This window comes from Adiantum capillus-veneris, chromosome 7 (assembly GCF_014529385.1).
Source record: "Adiantum capillus-veneris isolate H3 chromosome 7, ASM1452938v2, whole genome shotgun sequence".
NCBI lineage: Eukaryota > Viridiplantae > Streptophyta > Polypodiopsida > Polypodiales > Pteridaceae > Adiantum > Adiantum capillus-veneris.
The window spans coordinates 145,585,974-145,613,709 of record NC_140937.1 but is presented as its reverse complement, the minus strand read 5'-3'; the positions used below and the strand labels follow the sequence as shown (position 1 = coordinate 145,613,709).

At 48.5% G+C, this 27,736-nt stretch overlaps 1 protein-coding gene across 2 annotated transcripts in view; it reads left to right on the top strand.

The window, feature by feature from the left end:
* LOC147454751 (THO complex subunit 5A-like) overlaps window positions 1-27,736 on the top strand; it is a 141,321-nt gene that overhangs the window by 17,043 nt on the left and 96,542 nt on the right. For both annotated transcript variants that reach the window (XM_086516591.1, XM_086516590.1), the window contains one exon: window positions 18,337-18,673. In XM_086516591.1, coding sequence (XP_086372717.1) covers window positions 18,337-18,673 — 337 coding nt within the window. The remainder of the gene's footprint in view (window positions 1-18,336; window positions 18,674-27,736) is intronic.

Sequence of the window (27,736 nt, the reverse complement as noted above, 5' to 3'; positions counted from 1 at the left end):
CTTCGCGGAGATATGTCCATGTTCCCCGCATCCAAAGCACTTCCCCTCCTTGATGAATCGAGCTCGCTCCTGGGAGTAAGCTTGGGTCGTGCATCCTTTTTGTCTGGGTTGCTCTTTTTCTTTCTACTTTCATTCCCAGAAGTCTGTTCGGCTCGTTGTGTCGTGGCCTCATCTGTGGGGTAGGTCAGACTACCAGAGTGAATGGCAAAGCCCCGCTTCGCATGACTCATCAACTCCTGAATAGAAGCTGACTTCTGTTCCAAGTGATCTCGGATCTCTGTAGGTAGACGCAACGTAAACCGCTCAATCTGTTCTCTGAACGAGATCTTCTTGAATGAAGAGGCGGGTAGAAAAGAGCTCCAGAATATCTCTCGCAATAAGCATTTATTGCATCTTTCTTGGTCATTCGAAGAAATAAAAAGCTTTTTAAATTTCAGCCATTTAACTGGCGCAGTCTTGTTTAAAAGAAGCGTGGACCACCAAGTTCGAGCCTTTCCCTTAAAGTAAGAGGCAGCTCTCCGAATCTTGGAGTGCTCTGAGAGGCGTCCTCCCGCGAAAGCGATGTCAAACTGTTGTATAAAAGACAAAGCCTTCGAAGCATCTGAGTATCCTGAAAAAGTATCAAATTTGATGGAGTGTCCACCTTCCTTAAACTCTCGGACTTTCTTGCTTTTATCTTCCAGAATGTCACGTGACACATCCCAACCCTATGTGTCCGTGGACAAGCTACACCATATCAAGGTTCCCGTCAGTTCAGTCAGTTTAGATTAGCAATGATCTGGCACTTTTGTGAGTCTATTCGTAGACCGTGCATGCCCGTCACTTAGCTTAGATGCATATCCTCCGGTTGCACACAACATGATCATCGGAATTCCCATCAGAATCCATTAGCATCAGTTAGGGGAATTTACGAGTTCATTTAGCCTATTTTCCTATTTATTGGTATTTTCACTTATTTTTATTTTTTTTTCCGAGAAAAAGATCCTTCTATTAGTTAATGAAAACTGCCCATAGGGCTACATCCACCTCTGCGAGAGAGGGCTACAACAAGCATGATGGGGAGACTCTCCCAGTGAAAAAACAGCATATATACAATGAGGCTAAATCAAGAGATGGGAGGAGGGAAGAGCCACACAGGTGGACAGTAGTGCCATTTGAGCACCCCCTGGACTATGGTGTAGAAAGGCCCAGGGCGCCAGAGTCGAAGAAAAGCCTCGTGGCGCTCCCGCATGCGGTCGGAGTTGCCCTGTAGTCCCTCAAGCTGTCCTCTGAGAGTATGGATCAGCTCTAGCCAAAAGTCACAAACAGTCTCTGCTGGTGGCACAGGACGAGTCTCAAAGATGCGGAAACAGCGGGCCCGCCAGATGAACCAGAGAGCTAGGCCGTTGATGAGCTCCCAACACTCCTCTCTCTCACTGCACCACTCCTGTGGAGTAATCTCTGTAGCAGGCTGGAGTGTAGGTCGCCCCCCCTGTATCACTATCATCCTGTTGGTGGAAGATAGCTCAAACTGAAGTGCTGGGCCCGTGAGGGTGGACCAAGCCGCTGCCCCCCAAGTGTATTGTCGAGCCGTGGAGAGGGCAGGCATCAGACGAAGAACACGTAGCCACACCTGCTGGGCCGAGGGACAGTCCCAAAGACAGTGACGCTGACTCTCCACCAACAGGTCACAGGCTGCACATGCGGCCGAGAGACCACTATGCACAAGCCAGCTCCCTACTGCTGTGGCTCTGTGTGCAACCAGCCACTGGAACAAGGTGACTCGCCTCGGCTGTCTGGAGTCCCACAGCCTCTGCCAAAAAGCTCCTCCTGCCAATGACGTGCTGCAGCGGGGCGGGCCTCTCTCTGTGCTGCAAGTATATGACGTCCAAGCCGAACAATGTACTGAAAGAAGGGGACTCCTGGGCGGTCGGCAGAAGAGAAGGGGTCCCTCCATAGCCACTCACCAGGATCCCACTGTACTCGTGCCAGTGGACAACACTCCCAAGCCCATAGCCTCCAGTGTCCAGTCTCAAGAGCTCCTGGGTCAGGGTCTATGACGCAAGTCCTCCCATAGATGCCCACAAGTCGGATCCTCTAGAAACAGCACTTTGCTACCTGCGGGGCCTCTACTGCAACTCGCTGTAATCGTCTCCCACCCTGAAGCTCGAAGAACAGGGCTGGGACAGTCTCTGAGCAAGCCCTGACTGAAATGAGAACCTCAAGTCGTGTGAAGGATCCCATGCACCGGGGTGCTACAGGCTCGAGAGGCGTGAGCCACTCAGCTGGAACTGACTCTGAGATGTCCCGACACATGCTCTGCACCCCTCTCATGCCCTGTAGCTGGACAACCTGCACCTCCTCTGACAAACCTGTGAACTCTAGCCAGTCACCTAGAGAACGCGCTGGACCTGCCGCCATGGGACCCCAAGAAACATGAGACCGACTCCCAACCAAGTGGCCTCTCTGAGTGCTAACCATGGGGTTTCAGACGAGGGGCTGCCGTAGGCGCTCCTCCGTGCACGTCGGCTGTCTCAGCTCTAGGCCACGTCGTAAGAGCTCCCAAGATCGAAGCAAACTCACAGCGAATCTGTCCTCCAGTCTCCTGCTCAAACCAACTCGGCGCAGCTCTGAAAAGATCCGTCTGGTCGAAGGTTGCCAAGGGCCTCCTGACTGAGGCACCCTGGCACGAAGCCTCTGCAACAAGAATTCCTTCCAGGGCTCCTCTCCTGGAAGAAGTCCTCTGACGACAAACTTCCCAAGAAGGGCTCTGCTCTGTTGTGCAGGATCAATGATCCCAAGCCCTCCCTGAGAACAAGGAAGTGTGATGACTGACCAAGCCACCTTGGCTCGGGCAATCCGAGTATCGCGACCTGACCAAAGGAAGTTCCTGATCAGCCTCTCTACCTGGCTGATACAAGAACTCGAGAAGATCCAACAAGAAGTGATGTACCACATAGTCGCCAACAACACCTGGTTGGCAACTACTACTCTACCAGCCGGCGAAAGTCGTGCTGAGCTCCAATGTAACAGCTTTCTCTTGATGGACAGGAGAAGAGGAGCAATCTGCTGCTCGGGGGACAAGTCCAGACCAACCTCACAACCCAAGTACCGAACTGCAGTCCCTGGAGGAATCCACCTGAAACCCTCTCCTGGCATCCAATCTGGCACAGGAGCACTGCCAACCGAGAAAGCCACTGTCTTTCTCCAGTTGATCAATGCGCCCGATGCACAGCAAAAGGTCTCCAAAGCCTGCTCACATCTGTGTAGATTGGCCTCCTGGCCCTCTAAGTATAAGGCTGAGTCGTCGGCAAACTCAGCGTCCAGAAGCTCATCTCCCCGTATAGGGAGTGCTAAGCCTCTCAAACCAACCTGTTGTGACACCAAAAATCTGCTCATCGCCTCCGCATAGAAGAGAAAGAGAAAAGGGGCAAGAGGACAACCCTGTCTGACCGAACGTGTGAGCATGAAGCGCTCACCTCTACCTCCTGCCAACAGCACCCGACTGTGAGCCTGTCTGTACAAAGCTGACACCCCTCTGATCCAAGCATCTGAGAAGCCCATCTTGCGTAGCGTGCCCTCTAGAAAGTCCTAGTCAACTCTATCGTATGCCTTCTCAAAATCGAGAAGAAGAATCACAAGGTCCTCCCCACGGAGCCGTGCAAGGGCAGAAGCCTCCCAAAAAGTGAAGATGTTGTCAAGGATACTGCGTTCCTTGACAAAACCTGTATGAGTCCCATGTATAAGGCTCTCCAAAAGTGGTTGAATCCTCAAACTCAGAGCCTTGGCAAGAATTTTGTAGGCTGAGTTGAGAATGGTGATGGGGCGCCACTGTCGAATCTCATCCAAGGAGCCACCCTCCTTTGGAATGATGTAAATCAGGCCCTCACTCATGCTATCCGGCATCACTCCTGTGTGCAAAATGTACTGAAAGGCACTACAAAGATCTGGGCCAAGCAGGTCCCAGTACTCCAATAAGAAGCTGGGAGTCAGCCCATCCTCACCTGGATAGCTACCATGAGGGAGGGCCCTAAGAGCTGTGTGCAGCTCCTCAAGCTGAAGAGGTATCTCTAGCCTCTGGCGCATCTCCTCAGTCACAAGACAAGGCATCTGTGCCCAAACCTGCTCCCTGCATGCATCCTGTCTCTCTGACTCGGGCTCAGCCGACAGTAACTCACGGTAAAAGTCAGTAGCAACTGCACGCATATCCTCTGGCTCACAAACAATTGACCCATCGGGTCTCCTCAACTGATTGACCTTGGCATGCGAGTGCCGAGGTCCCACTGTCTCAAAAAAAGCACCTGTCACTCTGTCACCCACTTGAGTCCACTAAGATGCCTGTCGGTGAAAGGCAAACTCATGGCGCCTCTCCTCTGTGCAAGCAAGCTCCTGTCGAGCCTGCTGTAACTGCTCCTCCAACCATGGACTGTCTGGATGCTGCTCCTGCATCCTCTGTAGTGAAGCAATGCCTCGTCTGAGACGCTGCTCCTCCTCTCTCACTGCAGCCCGTCGAGCCAGAGACTCCTGGAGAAAGAAGTGGCTAAGCTGAGCTAGGCCTGAGGCCACTCTGTCTGCAGGTGGAGCCTGGCTGTCCATGCCCTCTGTCCATAGAGCCTCGACCCTCTCTCTGAGTGCTGAGTCCAACAAGACCCGCTCTGGGATGCGAAGCATCGTGCTCCCACTCCTCTGCCTGTCTGCCACTGTGAGGATCACTTGTGCATGGTCCGAGAAGGATGTCCCTGCCAGGATGCCCACTGATCCCCCCAAGTCACTGAAGTGGTCACTAGTGTAGAAGCGATCTATGCGCGATAGATTCACTCCTCCCACTCTGCGGTCCGATCTAGAGAAGACAAGACTCTCTGGAGGCCTCACAAAGCCAGAATGCTGCCATGTGTCCGAGACCCTCAAAGTCATACACAACCTCTCCCAAGTTGCTAACTCGACTCCCTGCACAGTAGCATGGCTGCCTTCGATCCTGTCAGAAGGGTCCTCCAACATGTTGAAGTCCCCTCCTACACACCACTGGTCAACCTGTGGCAAAGACTCAACAATCTGTGACCAGAACCCTGCACGAGCACTCGCCACATTAGGCGCATAGATGTTCAGGAAACCCACAAGGCCACCCTGAACCTGCATAGTAATCCACTGAGCCCTGCCTGGCACAATAATCCCTCTGCCCACAATGGCCTGCTGCAATGAGTCCGCAATAGTCATACATACCCTAACCTGGATGCCTCCAAGTCCAAAAGCAACTGACTAAAAGGTATCATAGCGTCCACGCAAAATCTGACCACATCGCCGAATGCGGCTCTCAGACAAATGGTGCTCCTGAAGCATAAGGAAATCAATCTCTCCTCCCACAAGGCAACGCTGAAGCTCCTGACGCAATCGGCCCCTCTGTCGCTGAAACTGGGGCCCGCCTAGTCCCTGCACGTTCCACGAGACGATCCTCATGGGGAGCGAGAGAGAACAGATCTTGCCGCAATAGCAAGACGGGCTATCTTCGAGGCTGGCTTGGATGGGGAGTAATCCGCATCCGAGCGCCCTCTAGATAGGCGAGACTGTTGTGAGTGCCTGGTCCACGCCCAAGCAGAGCGAGCCGTGCGTAAAGCAACCTCCTCTGTCCAGGAGTCCTCATGAATGTATACATAGCAAGGCAAACACTGCGTATCAACAAAAAAGTACACCACAATGTGTCTACATCCTGCTGAGTCTGGGGGTGTCACCGCAAACTTGGCCAGTGGCCACAAAGTCTGCAGCAAATCTGTAACGCCAAGTTCTCCCATGTGGTGAGAGAACTCAAGAACCTGTGTATGCAACCATCCCACCACTGAGTCGAGGGACCACTCTGTCTCAGTCCTACCACAGAGGGGGAAGGAGAAACCAACTGCTGAGTCCAAGGCCTCTGTCCCCCTAGCGGCAAGGAACAAAGCGTGGACCCTGAAGCAGGCTGCCTCGTGGTCTGCTGCGGAATCGCCGACAAGACAGGGGGGCGAGGTGGGGAGTGGGCGGGAGCAGAGGGCGGGGGAGGGGATGAGGAGGAGGAGGGGAAATCGGAAGGCGGAGCGGCTGGCGAGGGTGAGGCGGAGGTGGAGGCTGGCGTAGGGGGCTCCTCCTGCTCAAGAGGACCAAAGCGGTTCCCCGTGGGGACCCACTGCTGCTAAGTAGGCACCTGAGGGCCACTCTGAGTGCCAGGCTGTCTCTGTGGCCCCTGGCGTCGACGGCCACGGGCGTGCTGCCACCCCTCCTCCGCTGGAGCCCCAGGCTCGGAGGGTGGCTCTGAATCTGTGCGCTGTGTCACTGGCTGTGGCCGCGGCCCAGCCTTGGCAGGCTGGGGCTGAGGCTGAGGTGCGGGTCGTGGTCTCCTCCGTGGATAGGTCTTCGCTAGGTGGCCCATCTGTCTGCAAATGAAGCACTGGTTCGGGAGACCCGAGTACTCCACTCTTTGTCTAAACCAACCCCCACTCACCCGAGGCAGAAGGATGACCTTCGGGAGCGTGTGGGTATCTCTGACCAAAACTCGAACTGAAGGGATGCCAGCCGCCTTGGCAGCTACTGATGCTGCCGTACGAGGTGTCTCCAGGACAGTCCCGATGGCGGAGCCAATCCTGGAGAGAAGTGGAAGGTACTCCCTCCATAAACCCGGAAAGCAGACTGAGATGGGGATGTCCGCCTCCTCTACTAGCACATCCGAAGTCGGGTCAAAACCATGTCGCCACTGTCGAAAGTGGGCGCGTGATGCTCGGATGGCCAATGGACTCATAGCTATGACCTTGGAGGCCATCTCGGAAGTCTCGAACTCAATTTGGTAGTACCCCCGTCCGAGAATCTAGACATCCAAGATCTTGCCCACCTCTGCGAGGAGGCGGGCCTGGAGAAGGTCTCGTAGCTCTCCTCTGCTAGGACGGGTGCCGAGAACCTTGCAGATGACAGAAGTCGCCTGCAAGCGTTCTACCTCTGCGGCAAAGAGCAAGTCGAATGGTGGGCTCAGCGGGGTCGGGCGAGGGGGCTTTAGGCGAGTCCCTCTGAGGTGGAGCTGGAGCCTCCATCTGTGTCTACTGCTGAGTCGAAGAAGCGGGCGGTGAAGAAAATCTGCGAACGAGTACGCCAAGCACTTGTCCGAAGAGAAAGCGTTGCCGAGCCAGGTGCAGAAGACCTTCGGGAGCGAAGAGGACGGGGGGGGGGGATGGGGGGACGGCGAGGGCGAAGTGGGCAGCAGGGTAATGTGCGGGTGCACAAGCGGCAGCGAGCGGGGGGATGGGGTGGGGATGGCAACGCGAGAGGAGGGCAGCGGGCAGCCTTTGGGGCAGCGCGAAAACAGGGGGGGGCAGCGGGCGGGGGGGGGGGGGGGGGGGGGGGGAGGGTAGCGATGGCGCAGCAAGGGGGGGGCGAGCAGCAGTAGCGAGCACTCTCCCACCTTCACTTATTATTTTTAAGTGACTTTCCAGCAAAAGTAGGTAGGGCAATTTTGCTAAGTTAATATATAAGCAAACCCAAGTTAGCACTTTCTGGCAGAAGAGGCAGCTTGAGCTTCCCGCTCAAGAGGCAACTTCTCAGCAGTACCCCCTCTCAGCAGCCTAGGCCATGCTTGGCGTTTTTCCCGCGACCAACCACCCTCAGCCATTAGCGTTTTCAGCATTCACTAGCGCCAGGCAACATCAGCAATTCCAGTGTTTCCAACCTCAGCAGATACAGCACCAGCCAGCGTTTTCATGCAAAAACGCCAGCAGAAACTTGCAGACTCCAGCGTTTTTCAGCATTGGCAAAAACGCAGATTTCAGCCATTGACAAACGCAGGTTCTCAGCAGAGGAACAGTAGCAGATCAGCCCCCATTCAGTTGCAGAAGTCCCCCTAAGTTTAGCCCAAGAAAACGCAGCCAAAACAGTCATTTTCAGCCACCAAACAGTCCCCGAATTCAGCGATTAGAAGATCACAGATTTCAGCCATCAAGTCGTCGTCGCCATCACCGTCGTCGTCATCGGCATAGTCCAACTTGCATGTGTCCATTGCATAGGCATTGTACACCTTTGTGCAATCAAAGTAGACCACTTTCGCCGATGAGAGTGGGGCCTTCGGAGGAGGGTTTTACAACCTCTCGGGTGTCGTATCTCTTCTCTCCTTCTCTCAGTCTCATTAACTTGCACGCACAATATCCACTCACTTTGTTCGTGATCATAGCACTCTCCATAAGACGGAAAGCTCTCTCTTTCCCTAAGAACTAAAAGGAACCTTGAGCAATAAAGATCACTAATCTTGAGAAAATACAACATTCATTCCGCTGCACCTTACATTGGTATCAGAGCTTTGGAAGTGTTCTGCATTACTCAAGGAAAGAACCACAAGATTTTTTTTTGCTTGTTGCGATCGCACGAATATCAGAGCTTTGGAAGTGTTTTGCATTACTCAAGGAAAGAACCACAAGAACCACAAGAAATTTTTTTGCTTGTTGCGATCGCACGAACCCAAGTTTACTTGGGCGTGGCGATTCCTAATCGTGTTTTGTTGAAGAGTGACAGGAATCCCAAGAAAGAAGGGCTTGTCCAGCCTCCCCTTGTGTCTCTTTTCACTCATTGAGAGCGGACCGTGCACTTAGCGGCCGGCCAATCGACGTGAGGTGGGAAAAAGCAACCTTGGTGTGAACGCAAGGCTGCCAAGGGGTGCGCCCGCAAAAAAGGGTAGAACTCGGGTGAAGAGAAGATCCTTCTCAAACGCGGTTTGCAAGCGAAAGAAAACCTCAAGAACCTCAAGAACCCCAAGAACCCAAGAACCAAGACCCGCAAGAACCCAAGTTCCTCGTGAACTTAAGAACTCAAGACCCCCAAGAACCCAAGTTCCTCGTGAACTTAAGAACCCAAGACCACTCAGAACCTCAGCAGTTTTCCCCCTTTGGACAGCAGATAGAAGTAGACCAATTTCAGCCCCGAAACAGTCCAAGAAAAACAACAGATAGAAGACCACAGATTTCAGCCATCAAGTCGTCGTCGTCACCACCGTCGTCGTCATCGGTATAGTCCAAGTTGCATTAGTCCATTACATACGCATTGTACACCTTTGTGCAATTAAAGTAGACCACTCTCGCCGACGAGAGTGGGGCCTTCGGAGGAGGGTTTTACAACCTCTCGGGTGTCGTATCTCTTCTCTCCTTCTCTCAGTCTCATTCACTTGCACGCACAATATCCACTCACTTTGTTCGTGATTATAGCACTCTCCATAAGACGGAAAGCTCTCTCTTTCCCTAAGAACTAAAAGGAACCTTGAGCAATAAAGATCACTAATCTTGAGAAAATACAACATTCATTCCGCTGCACCTAAGATGATGGCCATGATGGATAGACAGGAAGACAAGCGTCTTGTTCAGTTCAGTTCAGTTCAGTTCAGTTGAAGTAAAGTGTCCCTTGTGTTTGTATGTGGAGTACTAGATTCGAGCAAATCCTTATTCTCTTCCGTTGCACGTGACACCTTCAGAGAATGGCGGAAGAATAGGACAGTGGTAGAAATGGCACGGACCATGCTTGACCATCGAGACTTGCCGAAGTCTTTATGAGCAGAGGCAGTTGCGACGACATTTTATACCTAAACCAATCTCCAACCTCTTCAGTTCCTAAGAAGACCCCATTTGAAGCCTATTTTGGTAAGAAGCCCGCATCTTCCACTTTCAGATTTTTGGGAGCGATGCCTATGTCCATGTACCAAAGGAGCAAAGGGGGAAGTTTGACCCTAAGTCCCGGAGAATGATTTTTGTCAGCTACAACTCTCTTTTCGAGGGATATCGACTTTATGATCCAGAGAAGAGGGATGTTGTACTCAACCGTGACGTTGTCTACGACGAGATTTTACCTTTAGAGGGGGACTTCCGCTCCCAAGTCTTCCACGACGACACGTGATTTGCCGATACTTGGAGACCTTGATTTTGATTTGCCTCTTGATGAATTCTCTTCTCCTATCCCTATCCCTCGGGCTTCGGAGGAGAATGCACCCATTCTTGATGATGTAGATGACAGTGGTTCTCATCAAAGTGTAGAGTTAGAGAAAAATATACAAGTAGCTCCTCCCTCGGGGAGCAAGACTGACAAGTTGCTGAAGTGGCTATTGCAGACTTTATGAGATTCGGCAACTTCAGACTTTCCACCCGATTGGCGTGAAGCCAGTAAGTACTACACGGTGATCTCAACGACTTTGTGTTGCTGAGGTGGATGGGACTTTGTTACAGGTGATATGCTTTGATGTCTACCATGATCAAGAACAGAGATCCTCTCACAGTTGGAGGAGGCACTTTCACAACCAAAGTGGAAGTTGGCCATGCAGAAAGAAATTGATTTCATAAAGAAGAACAACACTTGGAAGTTGGTTCCGCGGCCTGCCTAGCAGAAAGTGATTGGTGTCAAATGGGTTTACGAGACCAAGTATATTGGTTTTTTGGACAAGCACAAGGCAAGACTAGTTGCCAAAGGCTTTTCTCAAAAACTTGGTGTAGGCTATGACAAGACCTATGCACCGACTGCAAGGATGGCGACCATACGGATAGGTTTTGCCTTGTTGCCTTTTTTCGGTAGCCAGTTTTTCAGATGGATGTTGTTTCAGATTTTCTCAATGGTGATTTAGAGGAGGAGGTGTATGTGGAGCAACCTCCAGGGTTCAAGGATCCAGACTTTGTAGACATGGTTTGTAGGTTGCTACAGGCTCTCGATGGCCTAAAGCAATCCCCTCGAGCATGGTACCCGAAGATAGATTCATTCTTCCTATGACAATCCTTTCGACGACTTCTGCAGACCTCGACTTGTATATTTACCGTGAGGGAGGATTGGTGACACTTGTTATCCTCTATGTGGACGATCTTGTGATTACAGGTAGCCATGTCGAGCACATTCATAGTACTACGGAAACCTTGGCAAAGGAGTTTGAGATGAGAGATCTTGGCTTGCTTCATCATTTTCTTGGATTGGAGATATGGCAGACAGAGGGGGGCATATTTCTCACCCAAGAGTGCTATATCCAAGAATTGTTGGAAGCATTTGGTATGACCGAGTGCAAATCTATCTCAACTCCAATGGATTTCAATCGGAAGTTGTCATAGTTTGATCTCCCCATTGTAGCAGATGCTACACAATATGGGAAACTGGTCGGTTCTCTCATTTGGGTACTCATTACCCGGTTTGATGTCAGTTTCCCGGTGGGACTTCTCAGTTCTTTCATGTAGAAACAAGCCAAATTACATTTGGAGCAAGCTCTTCGGACTCTACAGTATTTGAAGGCTACAAAGACATTAGGCATACACTATGAGGTTGGAGGTACAGACTCCCAGATCATTCTACGACGATGGAGTGATTCGGATTGGGGTGGGATTCAAATGGACGACGATCGACTACAGGTTACACCTTTTCTTTTGGCTCAGGAGCAGTTTCATGGATCAACAAGAAACAATCAACAATTGCCTTGTCTTCCATAGAGGCAGAGTACTGAGCTATTTGCAATGCTACCTGTGAGTCAGTGTGGATTCGGAGGTTACTTTTGGAGATGGGCTTTCCCCAACAGACGACCATTATGTACACAGACAACTAGAGTTGTATAGCCATTGCGAGAAACCCGGTGTTCCATGCCCGGACCAAGCATATAGAGATACAATACCATTTTGTTCGTGAAAAGACCTAGAATGGCTCTATTCGATTAGAGTACATCCCGATTTCGGATAACCCTACTGATATCTTCACCAAACCTCTTCCACAGGCGACATTTTCCTCTCATGCCAGCTCTCTTGGACTTATTTCCCGTCCAAGAGCTGAGAAGGGTGTTAGAGCTCAGATTCTTGTGCGGTGGACCGGTGGTGGCTTTAGTGAAACCGGCCCGTAGGGCGGTAGGCTATGGCTTTCACCGGAAATTCTTTACTTTAGACACACACAGAGAGCACTTTGGACAGGTAACATGCGACAAGAATTAACACTCGAAGCGTACACACGGCTCGGAAGCTAGAATGCTCCGAGCAGACGTTGACAACCTGTAGGCCCAAAAATTGGCGCTTCTTTCGGTATTTCTTTATTCTTTAAGAAGGTAACTTACAAGAAGAGTCCTTGGAATTCTTTACCTGTATCCAGCTAGATACCACGTGTTTTGGCAAAATTTTGGCAGCATAACAGCCCCAACACTTACCCGAAACCAATTCCCCTGTTGGAACTCACTTCCACTGACATAAACCCTCTGTTTTCTGCCCAAAAACAGTAATTTCAGCATGCTGTATTTACTGGTTTTGCCCTGTTTTCAGCCCTAAACAGTCCCTGAATTGTCCTTTTAACAGTGGGGCACCGTTCCCAACGGTTCTGGCAACCATATGGCTGAAAAACAGTCAAAAATCAGCGCATAACCAGCGCTGAAAATGCACATGTAGTGTGAGGTTAGCATCCTCACCGGTGCTTGCTTTTGGAGCAGCAGTTAGCTACTCTTGTTCCTGCTCGCTTAGAGAGGCTCTTGCCTCAACAAAAACGCATGTAACCACACAGCCCTCTCAGCTAGAAATCGAGCGCCCCTTGTTCTGCATAAGGAAAGTGCACCAGAAGGTGCCACTTGGCCATTTACAAGCATTTTTCCGTTTTGGGCTTCCCGCTTAAAAATCTCTTGACTGGTTGCCCAGTTGACTTTGCAGCAGAGTTCTAAAATGTTTCCCTTGTCATTCCGGAGATAATGACGCGAACATATTTTATGGTCCAAAATAGTAGTTCCCTAAATTTTAGGGGATGCTTCTGTTGGACTCCCACTGGTCATTTGACTATCTATCCCCACTGGACCGCATCCAAAATGCAACATGGCTCAGCTATCGGATACTTTCCTTTGGTGATCGCACCTTGGCACTATGCCTTTATTGAGTTCACTTCCTAGTATCTACCAACTTGCTAAGTGCGGCGGGGGGGACCTACATGATCTTGAACTGAGCCTAGACATCTTCTTACTATACGAATTCCAATGCCGACCAACTTCCCGTCTGCGAGTGAAACTACCGTTCACATTGGCCATACAATATCCGACCATTTGCAACCTCAAAAAGAGGGTCTCAAAAATAAAACAAAAATCATTGGAAAGAAACCAACAACTAAGGTTAGCAGTTGCCACGTCCTCATGACATAGTTAACAGTTGCCACGTCCTCGTGACATACCCCCCTCTTGAAATCGCAAACGTCTTCAATTGCATACCATAAATACATGCCACTGATGATCTTGTGTTGTTAGCACTCTTTTATCATCGCATGTATCCGCAAGGAAGGTCGTAACACATAGATACAAATGACGTAATGAGACTTTCATACTTCTGTTATTTCCATCTATCACACTGAATTCATATGTACATTTGATGTGCTAGCTCTATCATTACCCCTCCTTTGCATACGTAGGGTTGGGGCATAGGTAGGCTGTAACCCAAAGGCTTCAAGGTAAAGTTGCAATACATTTGGTGACTCTGACAGTTCATGCTCTTCCATCCACTTTGTATCCATAGGTGGATAGTTCTTGAACTTCACCAAATAGCGTCTTGCAACCTGTCCTTTAACTTTTCTGTTCTTATGTGCCAAAACTTGCTCAGGTACTAGGATCTCATCAAGTTCCTCAACTTCTGGCTGATCCTGATCTGGCATATCTTCAGGCACATCACCTACGAAGGGCCTTAGAATACTAACGTGAAACGCATTATGAATCTTCCACGCATCAGGCAATTTCAGCTTGTAAGCCACATCGCTGATCTTGTCAAGCACTTGAAAAAAAGGCCCATAGTAACGCATGTTGAGCTTAGGGAACAGCCGTTCCTTGCCCTTCATCTTCTTTAACCTTGCCTTCTCGAACCTTAACAGAACCCAATTACCAGGGAACAAAACAATTAGTGGATATGAAGTCAACTTTTCCTTTAAGAAACTAAAAGCTGAAATCTCTTTTTGGGTTCATACGAAAGTGACCTCTTTCTTTCGCAAAGCGTGAAGAGGTGATGCTTTTTTTGCAAAATTCCTGATAAACCTTCCATAGTAGGAACACAATCCCAAGAAGCTTCTAATATCGTGCACAGTCTTCAAGTTTGGCCATGTCTTGATAGCTTCGACCTTTGCGGGACATAGTTACCAGGAACGGGAAACCGGAACGGGAACGCGGAACAAAATGCCATTCCCTGTTATGGGTACTCACGTTTGAAACACGGAACGGGGATTTGGAACGAGAACTTGGAATGGGAACGGGGAACGGAGACCTGTAAACGGCCATTCCCTGTTACTATGTTGCGGGATCCATTCTAACACCATCCTTTGAGACTATGTGGCCAAGAAAGTGGATCTCTTCCGGGAAGAATTCACTTTTCTTAGGATTGACAAGTAGCCTGTGATTGCGCAGCTCTTCGAACACAATGGTCAAGTGATGCCTATGCTCCTCTTCATTCTTCGAAAGAACATCCCAACCAACTGTTGATGCGAGCGAAACTTTGGGGACAATTTGTAGCAAAGTGACCAAGCTGCTCGCATTTAAAGCATTTGTTTTCAGCCATTAGGACCTCCTTTTCCTCGAGCGACTTACGCACAAAAGGCTTCCTTTTTTGTTTCTTTGCCTGCGCTTCAGAAGCCCCGGCTGAATCCTTATCTCTGTTGGCCTTTTCTGACCCTTGTGACGCTTCAAGAGCCGTTTTCACAAAGGGCTTCTTCGCTGAAATTTTCTTCAGCTACCCTCCTTTGTCGTTGCTCGGAAATCCACTGTCCTCTCCTTTCAACAAGGCAAGACAAGTGTTAGCAACTTCCATAAGCTAGGTGAGGGTAGCTACTCTATTCTTGGTACAGTAGTCTCGAAGCCCTTTAGGCAACCCACAACAATACTTTTCTATCTGCTTTGTCAATGGCACAAATCTGTAGGAGGTCCACCATGTAAGCGCATTGTCCTTCAAGAAAGTGGCAGCTTTCCTGACCTTAGAGGTCTCTGTAAAATTCCCTCCTCCATAAGCTGTATCAAACACTGGAGGAAAGTGAGAGCCTTTGCGTTATCCTCGAAGCCGTTGAAAGTGCTAAACTTTACAGCTGCACCACCTTTTTAAGCTTTCGGCTTTTCTAGTGCCTCGAAATTGTCATAAGGAATGGTCTGCAACATGGGCACTGTAGTAAAAATCATCGGCACATCTTGGCCATTGATATTTTGCGTCATAGGTGCCATATGTGGCTGCTGTCCAGAAAAACCAGCCATGCCGAAATGACCTTGTGGCACCCGAAACTGGCCCTAGTTGCTATGAAAACCTTGTTGTATGCTGATGCTACCATACATGGGGTTTGGCATCATGTCTTGCATACCCCCAAGCACCGTTCCTGGCTTTTACGGCTGACTTCCAGGCGCATAACCAGCCATACTCTGGAACACAGATCCACCCCTGAAATACCCAGGATGTACTGTGGGTGGTGGAAAAACTGGATGTATTGCCTGGTAACCAGTTCCCTGTCCATTAAAGACACCCGGACCGGAATGGTTATTTGCGGGGGGAGTGTTCATCGGCGACTATATGTTTCTATGTCTTGTAACATACATATGTGAGCATTTGTGTTGCATTGTGATGTGTCAACCACTGAATATTCCTAATTGGATGAGATTGCTTTGGGTGTGTAATTTTAGTGTATCAAGACACCCGTTACAGATTAGCGCGGTTTGGAATATCAAGAGCTCCGATCTGGAATGAACATATATATTCCTCATTGGATGAGATTTTTCTGGGAAGCCAACGATCCAAGATATTGAGAGCTCTAATCTGGAATGATAAAACTGATTGTCCCTCGGAAATTTTTGAACTAAGTTGAGGTTTTTGGCAAATATATTGTAATCGCGGACGATTACTCTTCTTTCAAGAAGGGGGGATGTCACACATTGCTGATGTGTCAAGCCACTGATGTAACAAACTTGGACACTCCAAGTCAAGATTCTACCGCGACACAACAGAGATTCACTTCAAAACAGTTCACAGTTCACAATTGATTCGACACGGCCTGACAGAGTTCCGTGCCTAGAGATATTGGCCCCAAAGACTGGCGCCCCTTTCGGTATTTCTTTTTGTGTTAATCTGTGCTCAAAGTACAAGGGAGTGGGAGGGGTCTCACTCGCAGACTCTGCGTCCAGATGCTCTGAGAGTGGGAGCCTTGCCCATCTATTTATTGATTACAAGGGATGCCAAAAGTAGAGCCCCAAAACCTTTCAGTTTTTAAAAACTCTTAAAACAAAGCAAGCTCTCAAAAGCTTCTAAAAAAAAAACATTGCGTAGAATCCTCTTGTGCAAAAGCTGAAATTTCATATAGTGGCAGCGTGAAAAGCGGGAGTCCGTACGGCAAGCCACGTCAGCACCTGCCAACGGAGATCATGCCGCAAATCACGGGTTTCCGTACAGTGTGCCACGTCAGCCCTATCTGCGGGTTTGCTGCCAGCCGGGGTGTGAGGGTGTGTCCTCAGCTGCCCCCCCTTGTCTAGGGCCACGACACGTCATTAGTTTGTGACAACTGAAGACCTAAGCCGACTTGAAGATCTCGGCCAAGGGGCCTACACCCTAAGAAGAAGGAGCAGAAGAACAAGAAGTTCCCACCAACTAATGGGAACCTGTCTGATAGACTCAAGTGTTTAGAGCTAAATAAAATAAAGCAAAACCCACTCACACAGAAGACTTGCGTAAAGACCTGATGATGTAGCAACGGTACGGAGGCCTGCCATTTGTGTTGATGACGTGGAAAACTATACGGATTTTCGCGTTTTATGTTGACAGTTGCTGACATGTCAGATTGTACGGATTTCCAAAATTTATGTGCAACAGATGCTTTTGGACCAGAAGTGTTTGGGCTTAGTTCTTTTTATGTAAACTACTTTTAGAGGCCAAGGGCCTTCAAATGACTCATGTGCTCTCACTCTTGTAGTCTACCCGCTGGGGATGCAGAGCATAGCCATTTGTACCTTGTTGATGCAATATAAAGAAATACCGAAGGGGCGCCAAGGTTTGGGGCCAGTGCTCTCTCTTGGGGTGGAACTCCCCATCTCGTGCGTCGTGCATCTCTCAGTTTAATGTTATTTGAAGTGCTTAAAGTTGTTCAATCTATTCTTTCCGTTGGCATGTGGTGCCCATCCCGTTACAAAAACAAGATTGTGCATTATTTAATATTTCTCTTTTCCTCACGAGAAATGGAGACATGGCTACTTTTATACCTTCGCTTTGTCTTATAGGCCAATTTGGCCTCTCAAAGACATAGTATAATAGGGCAGCCACATCATGGAGCTTTTTTAATTTTGTAGAAGCTGAGGGAGTGCTGAGTACAAAATGCCATTTCAATTTATCAAATTGAAAAGGGCAGACTTTCTATTTTTTCCAAAAATGGAAAAGCGGAAGCAACCGCCCCCCAAAAAAATATCCCCCCTTCCCCCCCTCCCCCCTCTTTCTCCAACACGCGTTCTCTTTCTCTCTCTCTCTCACTCTCATGGCAGGCAAGGCAGCGACGACTGCATCTCAGCAGAGGAGGAGTGTCCCTCTCGCTCTCGCGCCGCTGCGTGCGTGCAATGGCCTCTCTCTCTCTCTCTCTCTCTCTCTCTCTCTCTCTCTCTCTCTCTCTCTCTCTCTCTCTCTCTCTCACTGCCGTCCGCCGCCGTCGCTACGACTGCGACTCCGCTCGCGTCCCCTTCACGTCGTGGTTGACCTGCAGAAAATGCCACGACAGTGGCTTTTTTTGCTAAGGTCGTTGCTATTACTAACCAATACTAACTTCTGTGTGCTATAAAATAATATACTAGTTCTACTTATTTCCTGGTTGTTTGTGATCGTGTTTTCTTTCATTCTTAAGGTTTGGAACTTTGTTGGCATGTGCACATGTTTGAAATGTGTCATCCTGGGTTGTCTTTATTGATAACCGAGGATAGCAAAGTTGTGAGTACAAAGTGAAATTCCTTGGGGCTCAAGGATGCAACCTGTTATTTGATATTTGTGCAATTTAATTGTTAGCTTTGACTGTTGTTTAGAGCTGCTTAAAGATGCAACGTGTGTTTTGTACCTGTTAGATGCAACCTCTGCACGTACAAAGTGAAATTCCTGGGGCTCAAAGATGCAACCTGTTATTTGATGTTCGTGAATTTAATTGTTGGTTTTGGCTGTTGTTTAGAGCTGCTCAAAGATGCAACCTGTGTTTCTTGTTGTTGCGCAACCCAATCGTCTGCTTTCGCTTACGTTCAGAGTATTTAATTCCACTAAGAAACTGTCAAAAGTTGCAAGTGTGCTATCCTTACATTTATTGCTTGTCAGGTTGTGTTCTTGCTCTTAGAGTCCTCTTGTATTTGCAATGGTATACAGGCAATTCCTTGGCCTTCACTTTCTAATAGCAATTCCCCACTTCTTGTAGAGAAAAGAGCTGTGCAAGCAGCAAGAGCTACTGGAAGCCAGGAAGAAGATGCTGCTAGAGAGCATAGCTACTCGGAGAAAATTTTTATCTAGTCTTCCCTCTCATTTGAAAGCATTGAAGAAAGCTTCTTTGCCTGTCCAACAGCAACTGGGAATTTTGCACACCAAGCGTATGAAGCAACATCATTTAGCAGATTTGCTTCCAACACCTCTTTATATTCTTTATACACAAATATCAGCTCAAAAGGAAGCATTTAATGAGAACATCGAGCTAGAAATTGTTGGGAGTGCGAAGGATGCTCAGACTCTTGCAAGGCAACAAGCACTGAAAGAATCAGGTACTTTTATGTCTTTTTTAACTTTGAAATGTTTATCCTAAGGAATATGTGTCCTTTGTGTAAGCTTGATTTCTGGTACACGTTTCTCTCCACATGAGGCTGAAATTGCAGCCACCAAATTATATATAAAGCGAACGTGCTGTTCAGTTACAGAAGAAAGTGAGTTTCCATTGGTTAGTCCAATCCAAACTCTCATATTGTAACAGAACCACTCATTTTAAGGAAGTAAATTGGTCTCTTGACAATAATAATGCATCAGAGAATGTTTTCGACCTTAAGAGCTCCACCTTAACTTCAAGTCTCCTCTTGACGTCAATTGTAATCTCATAGAGTGTTGTTTTCAAGGGTCATGTACTGTCTATCTCTCTAAGGCATCCACAATTTCATGTTTTTGTATGCTGATAATATTGTAACCGTCTTTGTGAGGTTCTCTTATAATCCCATATTGAGTCCAATTTGCATGTTGGTGTCATGTGCACATCTAACCCTATGTGCATGTGGACAAGCTGTAACTCCTACTGACAGGGTTTAGGACAGCCTAGGAAGTGTTCTGGCACCCTTGTGAGCCTGTACGCAGGACGTGCATGTCCAGATACTTTAGCTTAGGTGCATACCCTTTGATTGCACAAGAGCACCGATAGTGTTTGCTAGGTGTAGGCACTGGGGAGTGCTCCCATCTAGTATTAGAGTGTCTGGCCTAGGTAGTACTGCATACGAAGCACCTCTTATTAGTAACTCACTTATTAATAATTTACATTTTGGCAATTTATGAAGTCGGGGACTCTTGCTGGCATGTTGCTCGACCCAAGACAATATATAAGTGAACCTAGGGGTCACCATTAGATCATCAATTAGCAGTACAAGCACCTCATGGGCACTTAGTGCCACAGTCCCATCAAGCACCTTGGCGTTTTTGCATCAACCACCTCAGCCCTCTAGCGTTTTCCACAACCAGCAACACCCTAGTGCTTGCAGGTCCCCTCTGCAGGAGAGGATCAGCCCAATGTTTTCAGATTCAGCCCCAGTTTTGCAGGTCAGCCAGCATTCTCAGATTTCAGCCCATCTTCCTCACCGTCATCAGCAATCGGCCATAGCAGATCAGCCCGTAGCCCCGTCAGTTCACAGATCTAGTTTTAGAAGCCCTAGCGTTTCCAGTTTTTAGCCTTTAGTCTAGCAGATCCAAGCATCTACTTCAAGATCACACAATCCAACACTTGCACAAAGACGATAGTCACTGAACATCCACATCACATTCAAATTAGCAACGTGTTTAGCAATTGCATCTAGATCCACACCGGATCTCACTAATGTCGGATTGACTAATTCTTATTGCTATCATATCCATCTCATATGGAATCTCAAGAGCGTAATGTTGTAGTCAATTCGTCTTTCAAACACCACTTAGATACTACGCACATGAGAGAGCACACGTATATTAGACTCATTTCAGGAATTCCCATGTCGAAGTACTTCTCTCATAAAGTTATATAGCAGAATACTGTCAGCCCATCAATATCCGTGAAATCCAAAGGAAAATTAGTGACTTTATTCCATCTGGGTAACCTATGACAAAGGAGCGGAGTGACTCCCCTCTTATACAGTCCCGTCCGCACCAGATTCAACCCTGCTGATCCACGGGATCTCTTGGAATAGTCAAAGCTAGACCAAAAGCCTCAAGGTAAAGTTCCAGTATCCAAGGAGTATTTGCTAGGTCGGTCCTCCTCCTCCTCCTACTTCGCATTTAATGCGAGAGAGTTCTTGACTAAGTAGGAACCGCCGTTCACTTTACTGTTCATTTATCTATTCCAGAACGAGAATCTCCTGGCTATCTTCCATTTCAGGTTGCTCCTCAAGCTCCCTGTCGATTGTTCCGCACTCTTGAAAGGTTTCAATAGACTCACATGAAAAGCACTGTGAATCTTTTAAGTATTTGGCAACTTCACTCTGAAGGATACATCATTGATCTTCTCTTGAATCTCTAAAGGGCCATAGTACTGCATTGTTAACTTTGGAAAAAGCCTCTCCTTTCCCTTTCGTTTCCTTAGGCGTGCCTTCTCAAACCGTAAGAGCACCCAGTCATCTTCCTTCAGTTGCAAGTCGCGTCGATTCTTGTGGGCTGCCTTATTATGCCATGCTTGAGACTTCTCAAGAGCCTCGTGCACCTTGGCTAAAGCAGTATCCAGATCTAGCTCATATTGATCTGCTTCAAAAATCTTATCCTGGGTCAGGGGAATTCTTTGATCTATGAGCTGATTCCCTTTTTCCTTTGTTTCCTTGTGTCTTGGCACCTCTGGGTAGCTTCGCTAGCTTCCCTTGTCCATTGGCACGTCAGTCTCAATCATTGGAACCTTGAGAGGCACTATCATGTGATTCCCTTTCTCCGGAATCCTCTAATGAACTTACATCTGGTCCCTTAGTTCGTCGGAACCTTCGGATGTGCTACCATTTGATTCTCAAGAATCCTATGATGAGCTGTCATCCAGTTCCCCTGATTCATTCTTTTTAGTGACCCTGTCGAGGTGGATACTATCCTGTCCATAGGATAAGTCAATGAGCCGGCATGCATTGCAAATTGTCCCATAAGTCTCTCAATGGAGTCAGACTTCTGTGTTAGACAATAGTCTCAAATCTTATGGCAAATCACAACAAAACCGCTCAATCTGGTCTCTTTAGCAAATAAGTATCCCAAACCCTGTGACTATTCATCAATTGTACCTTTTTTAGTCATTCTCAATTACCTCAAATGTCCCTTCCCCGTCAAAGAATGAACTGTGTTGTTGTAGGCAAACTCTACCAAGGGCAAAGACTTTTCCCAATGAGTCTTCTGATTCAAAATATAAGACTTCAACAAATCCAAAACCACTGAATTGGCTATCTTAACTTGCCCATCTGTTTATCGATGGCAATGCTTTCCCAGGGACGGGAGGGTATAGGTAAAGGCTGTAGAAATCTTGGTGCCTTATGCCTATCAAACTCGACCTTTTGGCATACTAAGCAACTGTGAACAAACTCGTCCACATCCTTTTTGAGCCTCATCGAGTAAAAGTAATGCTCAACACCCTTCAAGGTGGTATCTATGCCGCGGTGGCCGGAAAATAAAGTGGACAATGGCACTTTGTCAAAACCTTTTCCCTTAAAGGTTGTGTAACACACAATATCGTTTTCCGTATCAAATAGCCATCCCATATGAAATAGCTTGCAACTGTCTTTCCACTTCGTATCTGTTCCAAAGCACGACGATAATGATAAGCGAGATGAGAAGCATGACGATTTGCATGATCAAGATGTGATTATAAGCTTTGATGATGTATCGCGGAAATAGCCAGAACAGAAGGCTTTCTAGACATCTGCCACTTAATTCTTCTGTCTTTGAACATGGACTATCTGGAAATGAAACTATGACAGAATGTTAGCCCACCTCATCTGCTTTTCCGAAAGCTGCTTTTGCGACAAGAAGTAGTGTAAACTCTGATGGTTCGTGAAGACGGTAAAGTCGACTTTGAGTAGAAAATGTCGCCATTGAGTAAGAGCATGGGTAACTGCCAAAAGCTCTTTCTTATAAGTCAGTACAACCCGTTCAGGTCGCAAAAACATCCTGCTCTCATAAGCTATGACATGGCCTTCTTGCATCAAGACTGCTCGCTCCCAAATTGCGACCACATGCATCACAATAAACGTCAAAGGGCTTTTGCAAGTCTGGTAAAGCCAATACTGATCCGGTTGTCAATTTTTTCTTGAGAGTTTGAAAGGTTGCAATCTCTGACGGTCTCCAAGTAAAAGGAACCCCTTTTTGAATCAACACATGCAAAGGAGAAGCTATCTCTGCAAATTTTCGAATGAACCGCCGATAATAGGAGTAGAAGCCCAAAAAGCTTCAAACTTCATTCTTCAATTCGGGCCAATCACAAAAGGTCTCAACTTTGGTCGGGTCCATCTTTACACCTTCCATTGAGACGATGTGTCCCAGGAAGTGTATCTCTCTTAAGAAAAACTCGCTCCTTTTCGCATTTACAACCAGTTTATGTTGCCGCAATGTCTGGAAAACTTGTAACAGATGGTGTCTGTGCTATGCCTCGCTCTTGGAGAAGACGCTGATGTCGTCAAAGAAAGTGCCCACAAATAATCGGTACTCTCTAAAAATCCTATCTATCATGCGGTTGAATGTAGCCGGGAGCATTTGTATGGCCAAATGGAATCACCAATATTCATACAAACTCAAAAGTCGTCCTGAAAGCTGTCTTGTAAACGTCTCCAGGAGCAATTTGGATCTGATGATATCCACTCTTCAGATTAATTGTGCTGAACCAAGAGGACCCCTGAAGTGTGTGGAGAATATCATCGATCCTTGGGATACGGAATCTGTTCTGGATGGTGATTTTATTGAGAGCTCTATAGTCAATGCACATTCTCCAAGATCCATCTTTCTTTAGTGCTAGCAACATTGGTGAATAGAAAGGTGAAGTGCTAGGTTGTATGAAACCTTTTTCAAGTTCTTTCGCGTGGTTCATTATTTCTTCATTTTGGGCTCGGCTAACTCGGTAAGGTGGCTGGTTCGGTGGTGTACTACCCAGAATCAAATCAATCGTATGGTCTTCAGGACGTGGAGGCGGTAACTTACTTGGTAAGCCTTCAAGGAAACAGTCAACCTGAGCTTGTAGAAGTTCTTGTGGTCCCTTTTCGAGGTCAGACATATTTGTCCTTTGAACATCATTTAGTTCTTTCAAGAAAATCGAATAAACAATAAAATTGGATTTCATTAAGTGGGACGGACTCGCCTTTCAGTTTTACATCAAGTACAATCTCTTTGCCCTTTTCATTCTTCAAGATGGCCTTCCTTGCCCTGTAATCGACCACGATACTGTTCTTGGGGAACCAAGGGATTCCTCGGAGGACGTCACATCATTCCAAAGGCATGATGTAAAAGTCCTCGTGCCCTAAATGCCCTTGACAATGCAAACGTAGTTTGCCAATGCTGTGTAATGGCTACATCCCGTCCGAGTGCCTCTAGAACAACTCTCGGTGGGTGGCCCCATTTCCTTGAGCGTAATTCCAAGAAGCTGCCAATTCGGTTGAAATGAAGTTGGCCTTGGCTACTCCATCAAAGAAGATAAGGGCTTCCTGGTCTGGCACTTTGTCCATGCTTTGCAAAGCTTGGTACTTTTGTCCATTTGATCAGGGTCGGTTCTCACAAAGCTTGGTACCAGTCCTGCTTTCGTCTTTCCTTTTCTTCCATGCTCTTCGGCGGCTCTAGAATTGTCACGTGCGCACTTCACTTGCGCCACGTGGAGACGCTTCTGCCATAGTCTAGCATGAGTCTTAACGTAGGACTGAGCCTGGCATCTTTGTGAGCCTCTAGCAGGATGTGCATGCCCATGCCGGTCACACTTGCATACCTCTCTTGCACAAGAACAATCATTTCATAATGCAGGCATTTTACCGTGTGAACCACCTCTTATAAGTCATTTGATTAAAAGTGACTCTTGGAATTCTTTTTGTAAGTTTGTTGGAAAAGTGGGTAGGGAAAATTGCTAAAGATCTATAAAAGAAACCCATTGGGCACTCAATAGAAGCAGAAGAAGCAGGGACACAAGGAGACAGTCACCCAGGAGGCAGGCAGCACCTCAGCAGGAGCCCTAGCGTTTTCTCAAGAAGAAGAAGACCCACATCAGCTTGGCATTTTTAGATTTCAGCAAACAGCCCAGCCTTTTCAGTTTTCAGCCTTGTCGCCGTCTTCGTTGCCACCATCGTCGTCGTCGCCATCGTCATCGTCGTCGAAGTCCCTATCTTGACGACGACACCATCGCCATCGTCATCGCAGATCCCTATCTTGACGACGACACCTTCGTCATTATTCGTCGACATAGACCAACAGTACCCGTTGTCGACATCACCGTCTTTGACATAGACCCCGTTGTCGACTTCACCGTCTTCAACACAGTACCGTCGTCGACTTCGTCGTCGTCGTCAACAAAGACCCTTAGTACCTCGTCTTCGACATAGACCTCGTCTTTGACATAGAACCCGCAGTACCCGTCGTCGACATCATCGTGTTCGACATAGTCCTCTTCAGTACCTCAGTACCCAGCATCAGTAGTGTCAATACCCATTAGCATCAGCATCTCAGCATTTAGTCATTGTAACAGCATTGTGTAAGAATAAAGAAAGTACTTGCTCTGGCAACATAGCAAGGGGGCCCTTGAGGGTTGGGACCCGACATCCCCGTGTCGTCCCTTTTCTCTCTCTCTCTCGTCGTCTCTCTTTCTTTCAGTTTAGTTCAGCAAGGGGGCCCTTGAGGGTTGGGACCTGACATCCCTGTGTCGTCCCTTCTCTCTCTCTCTCTCGTCGTCTCTCTTCAGTTCAGTTCAGTTCTTTCAAGTGAAGTAAAGTGTCCCTTGTGTTTGTGTGCGGAGTACTAGATCCGAGCAAAATCCTTATTCTCTTTTGCTGCATCTGACAAGAATTCCCTGGCTTGTCTTCTGGTGGTCTTGTGGTTCTTCTTTTCAAGTTCGCTTTTCTACACTTGTCTGACTTTTCAGTTTTCCTCTGACTAGAGAGGAGAATCAATGGCCTCTTGCCATCTTGAGTAAATCTCATCAATCAGGTAATTCTTCAGGTGTTTCGCAAATCTTGGGTCTTTGGAGTACTTGATCAATCTTTTCACACGTGTCAACCTGCAGTTGACGTTTGTACTCCGATCTGACAATTTTTTTCCGCCAAGAATTTGTCCAAATCTTCATTCTTTTCTTCGGTTTCCCGCTGCTGCTGTTCGCTCCCCCCCCCCCCCGTCTCTCCCTTTGGCCCTCGCGCTCCCCTGCTCCTTGCGCGCTGTTGCTGCCCGCCCCTGCACGCAGCCCCCCTCAGCGCCACTGCCTCCTCTGCCCGCCTCTTGCGCCCCTGTCATCCTGCCCCTTGGCGGCCTTGCCTGCCCGTCGCTTCCGCTCCGTGTGCTCCTCCCCCCTGTCCCGACCTCCCGCCTCATCGCCTTCAAGTCTTGCTTCACCGCTTGCGTGTAGGCTGGCATTTCAGCCTCCTTGTGAGCACCTCGTCGCCAACGCCCTCCTCTATTTAGCAACAGACATAGAATGGCGGCTTCTGCTCCACCTCAGAGGGACTCCACAGAAGCCCCCTCACCCGACACCGTTGAGCCGACCCTTCGACTTGCTCTTTCGCCAGAAGAGCAAGTGAGCTTGATGGCCGAAGTGGAGCGCTTGCAAACCACTTCGGTTAGCTGTAAGATCATTGGCACTCGGCCCAGTCGGGGCGAGGTTCGAGATCTACATGCCCGTCTTCTCTCCGACGTGGGCAAGATCACAGATGTCCATATCCTCGAGAGAAGGTACTACCAGGTAGAGTTCGAGTCTGCAGATATGACAGCCAAGGTGATTTCGATGAGCCCGCTTGTCATCCGAGCAGCTCGAGCTTACTTCCGACGATGGCATCATGGTTTTGACCCTACTACAGATGTGCTCGAGGAGGAGGTAGACTTGCCGATTTCAATCTGTTTCCCAGGATTGAGGAGAGAGTACCTCCCTCTTCTCCCCAGGATTGGTTCCATGTTCGGGACAGTTCTGGAGTCTCCGCGCACTGTAGCTTCAGTTGTGGCCAAGGCCGTAGGTTTACCTACTGTGCGGGTTCTTGTTCGTGACACACTCCCTCCCCAAGGTGGTACCGCTACCTCGGGTGAGTGGGGGATGGATCAGACAGAGTTGAATATTCGGGTCTCCCGAACTAGTGTTTCATTTGCAGGCAGATGGGTCATTTGGCAAAGGCCTGTCCTCGCAAGAGACCTCGACCCACAGCGCATGCGCAGCCTCCCAAGGCTGAGCAAGCCAAAAAGCCAGATACACAGGACGCACAGGCTGGTACCTCGACAGAGATCAATGATCAGACAACTGACGGTTGGCAGCAGGTGCTTGGCCGCGGTCAACAGGGGCGGGCTCGCCCCACTCCTCCCCCTCATGGCCGACCTTTTGCAGCTCAACAGCATTGGGTTTCGACTGGGAACCGTTTTGAACCCCCTTAAGCAGGACCCGCCTGAGGAGGCGCCGCCCGCTTCAGCTCCTCCACCACCACCGCCTTCTCCTTTCTCAGATGCTGCAGCTCCGCCTTTCCCACTTCCTTCCCCTTCCCCACCTCCACCCTCGCCTCCCGCCCTTCCTCTCTCCCCGATGATGCCCACACCAAACTCAGGCTACTGAGTTCTCACACCACACAGGGGACTTAGGGGGGACAGATCTGGTGCAGACGCTTTGGCCTCTGGCCAAGTTCAGTGTGACACCTCCGGATGCAGCAGGTTGCAGGCACATTGTGGTGCGTTGGTTTGCTGACACTCAGTGCCCTCCTTGTTATGTATTTGTGCATGAGGATTCTTGGACAGAGGATGTAGCCCTTCGGGCTGCACGCTTGGCTTGGGCCTGGGCGGGACATTCACTTCTTTCACGCTTGTCTAGAGGTCATTCGGATGCGGATTACTCGCCAGCCAAACCGGCCTCAAAGATAGCGAGGTTGGCTGCTGCGGCAACATCTGTTTTCTCTCATTGACTCTATGAGGATCATCTCATGGAATGTGTAGGGATTAAGAGGGCTCAATTTTAGCGTCAGAGGGGTCGGCTGCGTAAGGAGCTTCAGAGATGCCTTGTGGGTGGAGAGATTGACATTCTTATGGTACAGGAGAATCATCTTTGTGAGAGCTGCATTTGACAGTGTGGTTAGATTTTGCGTGGACGATATGAGACGTTTTGGTCAGTTGCTTTCGGACCTGGAGGCATCTAGGGTGGAGTATGTATGACTATTGCAGACTCTTTGTAGCAGGCCATTGTGGACAGAGGGATTATTGTGCCAGATAGGGTTTAGTGGATCACTATGCAGGTTCAGGGTTGCCTCATAGGCTTCCCGAACATCTACGCGCCCAATGTGGCGAATGTACGTGCAGAGTTTTGGTCTCAGATTGTTGAGTCTTTGCCGCAGGCAGAGCAATGGTGCATCAGGGGTGAATTCAACATGCTGGAGGATCCCTCTGACAGGATTGGAGGTAGCCATACTATTGTACATGGAGTTGAGTTG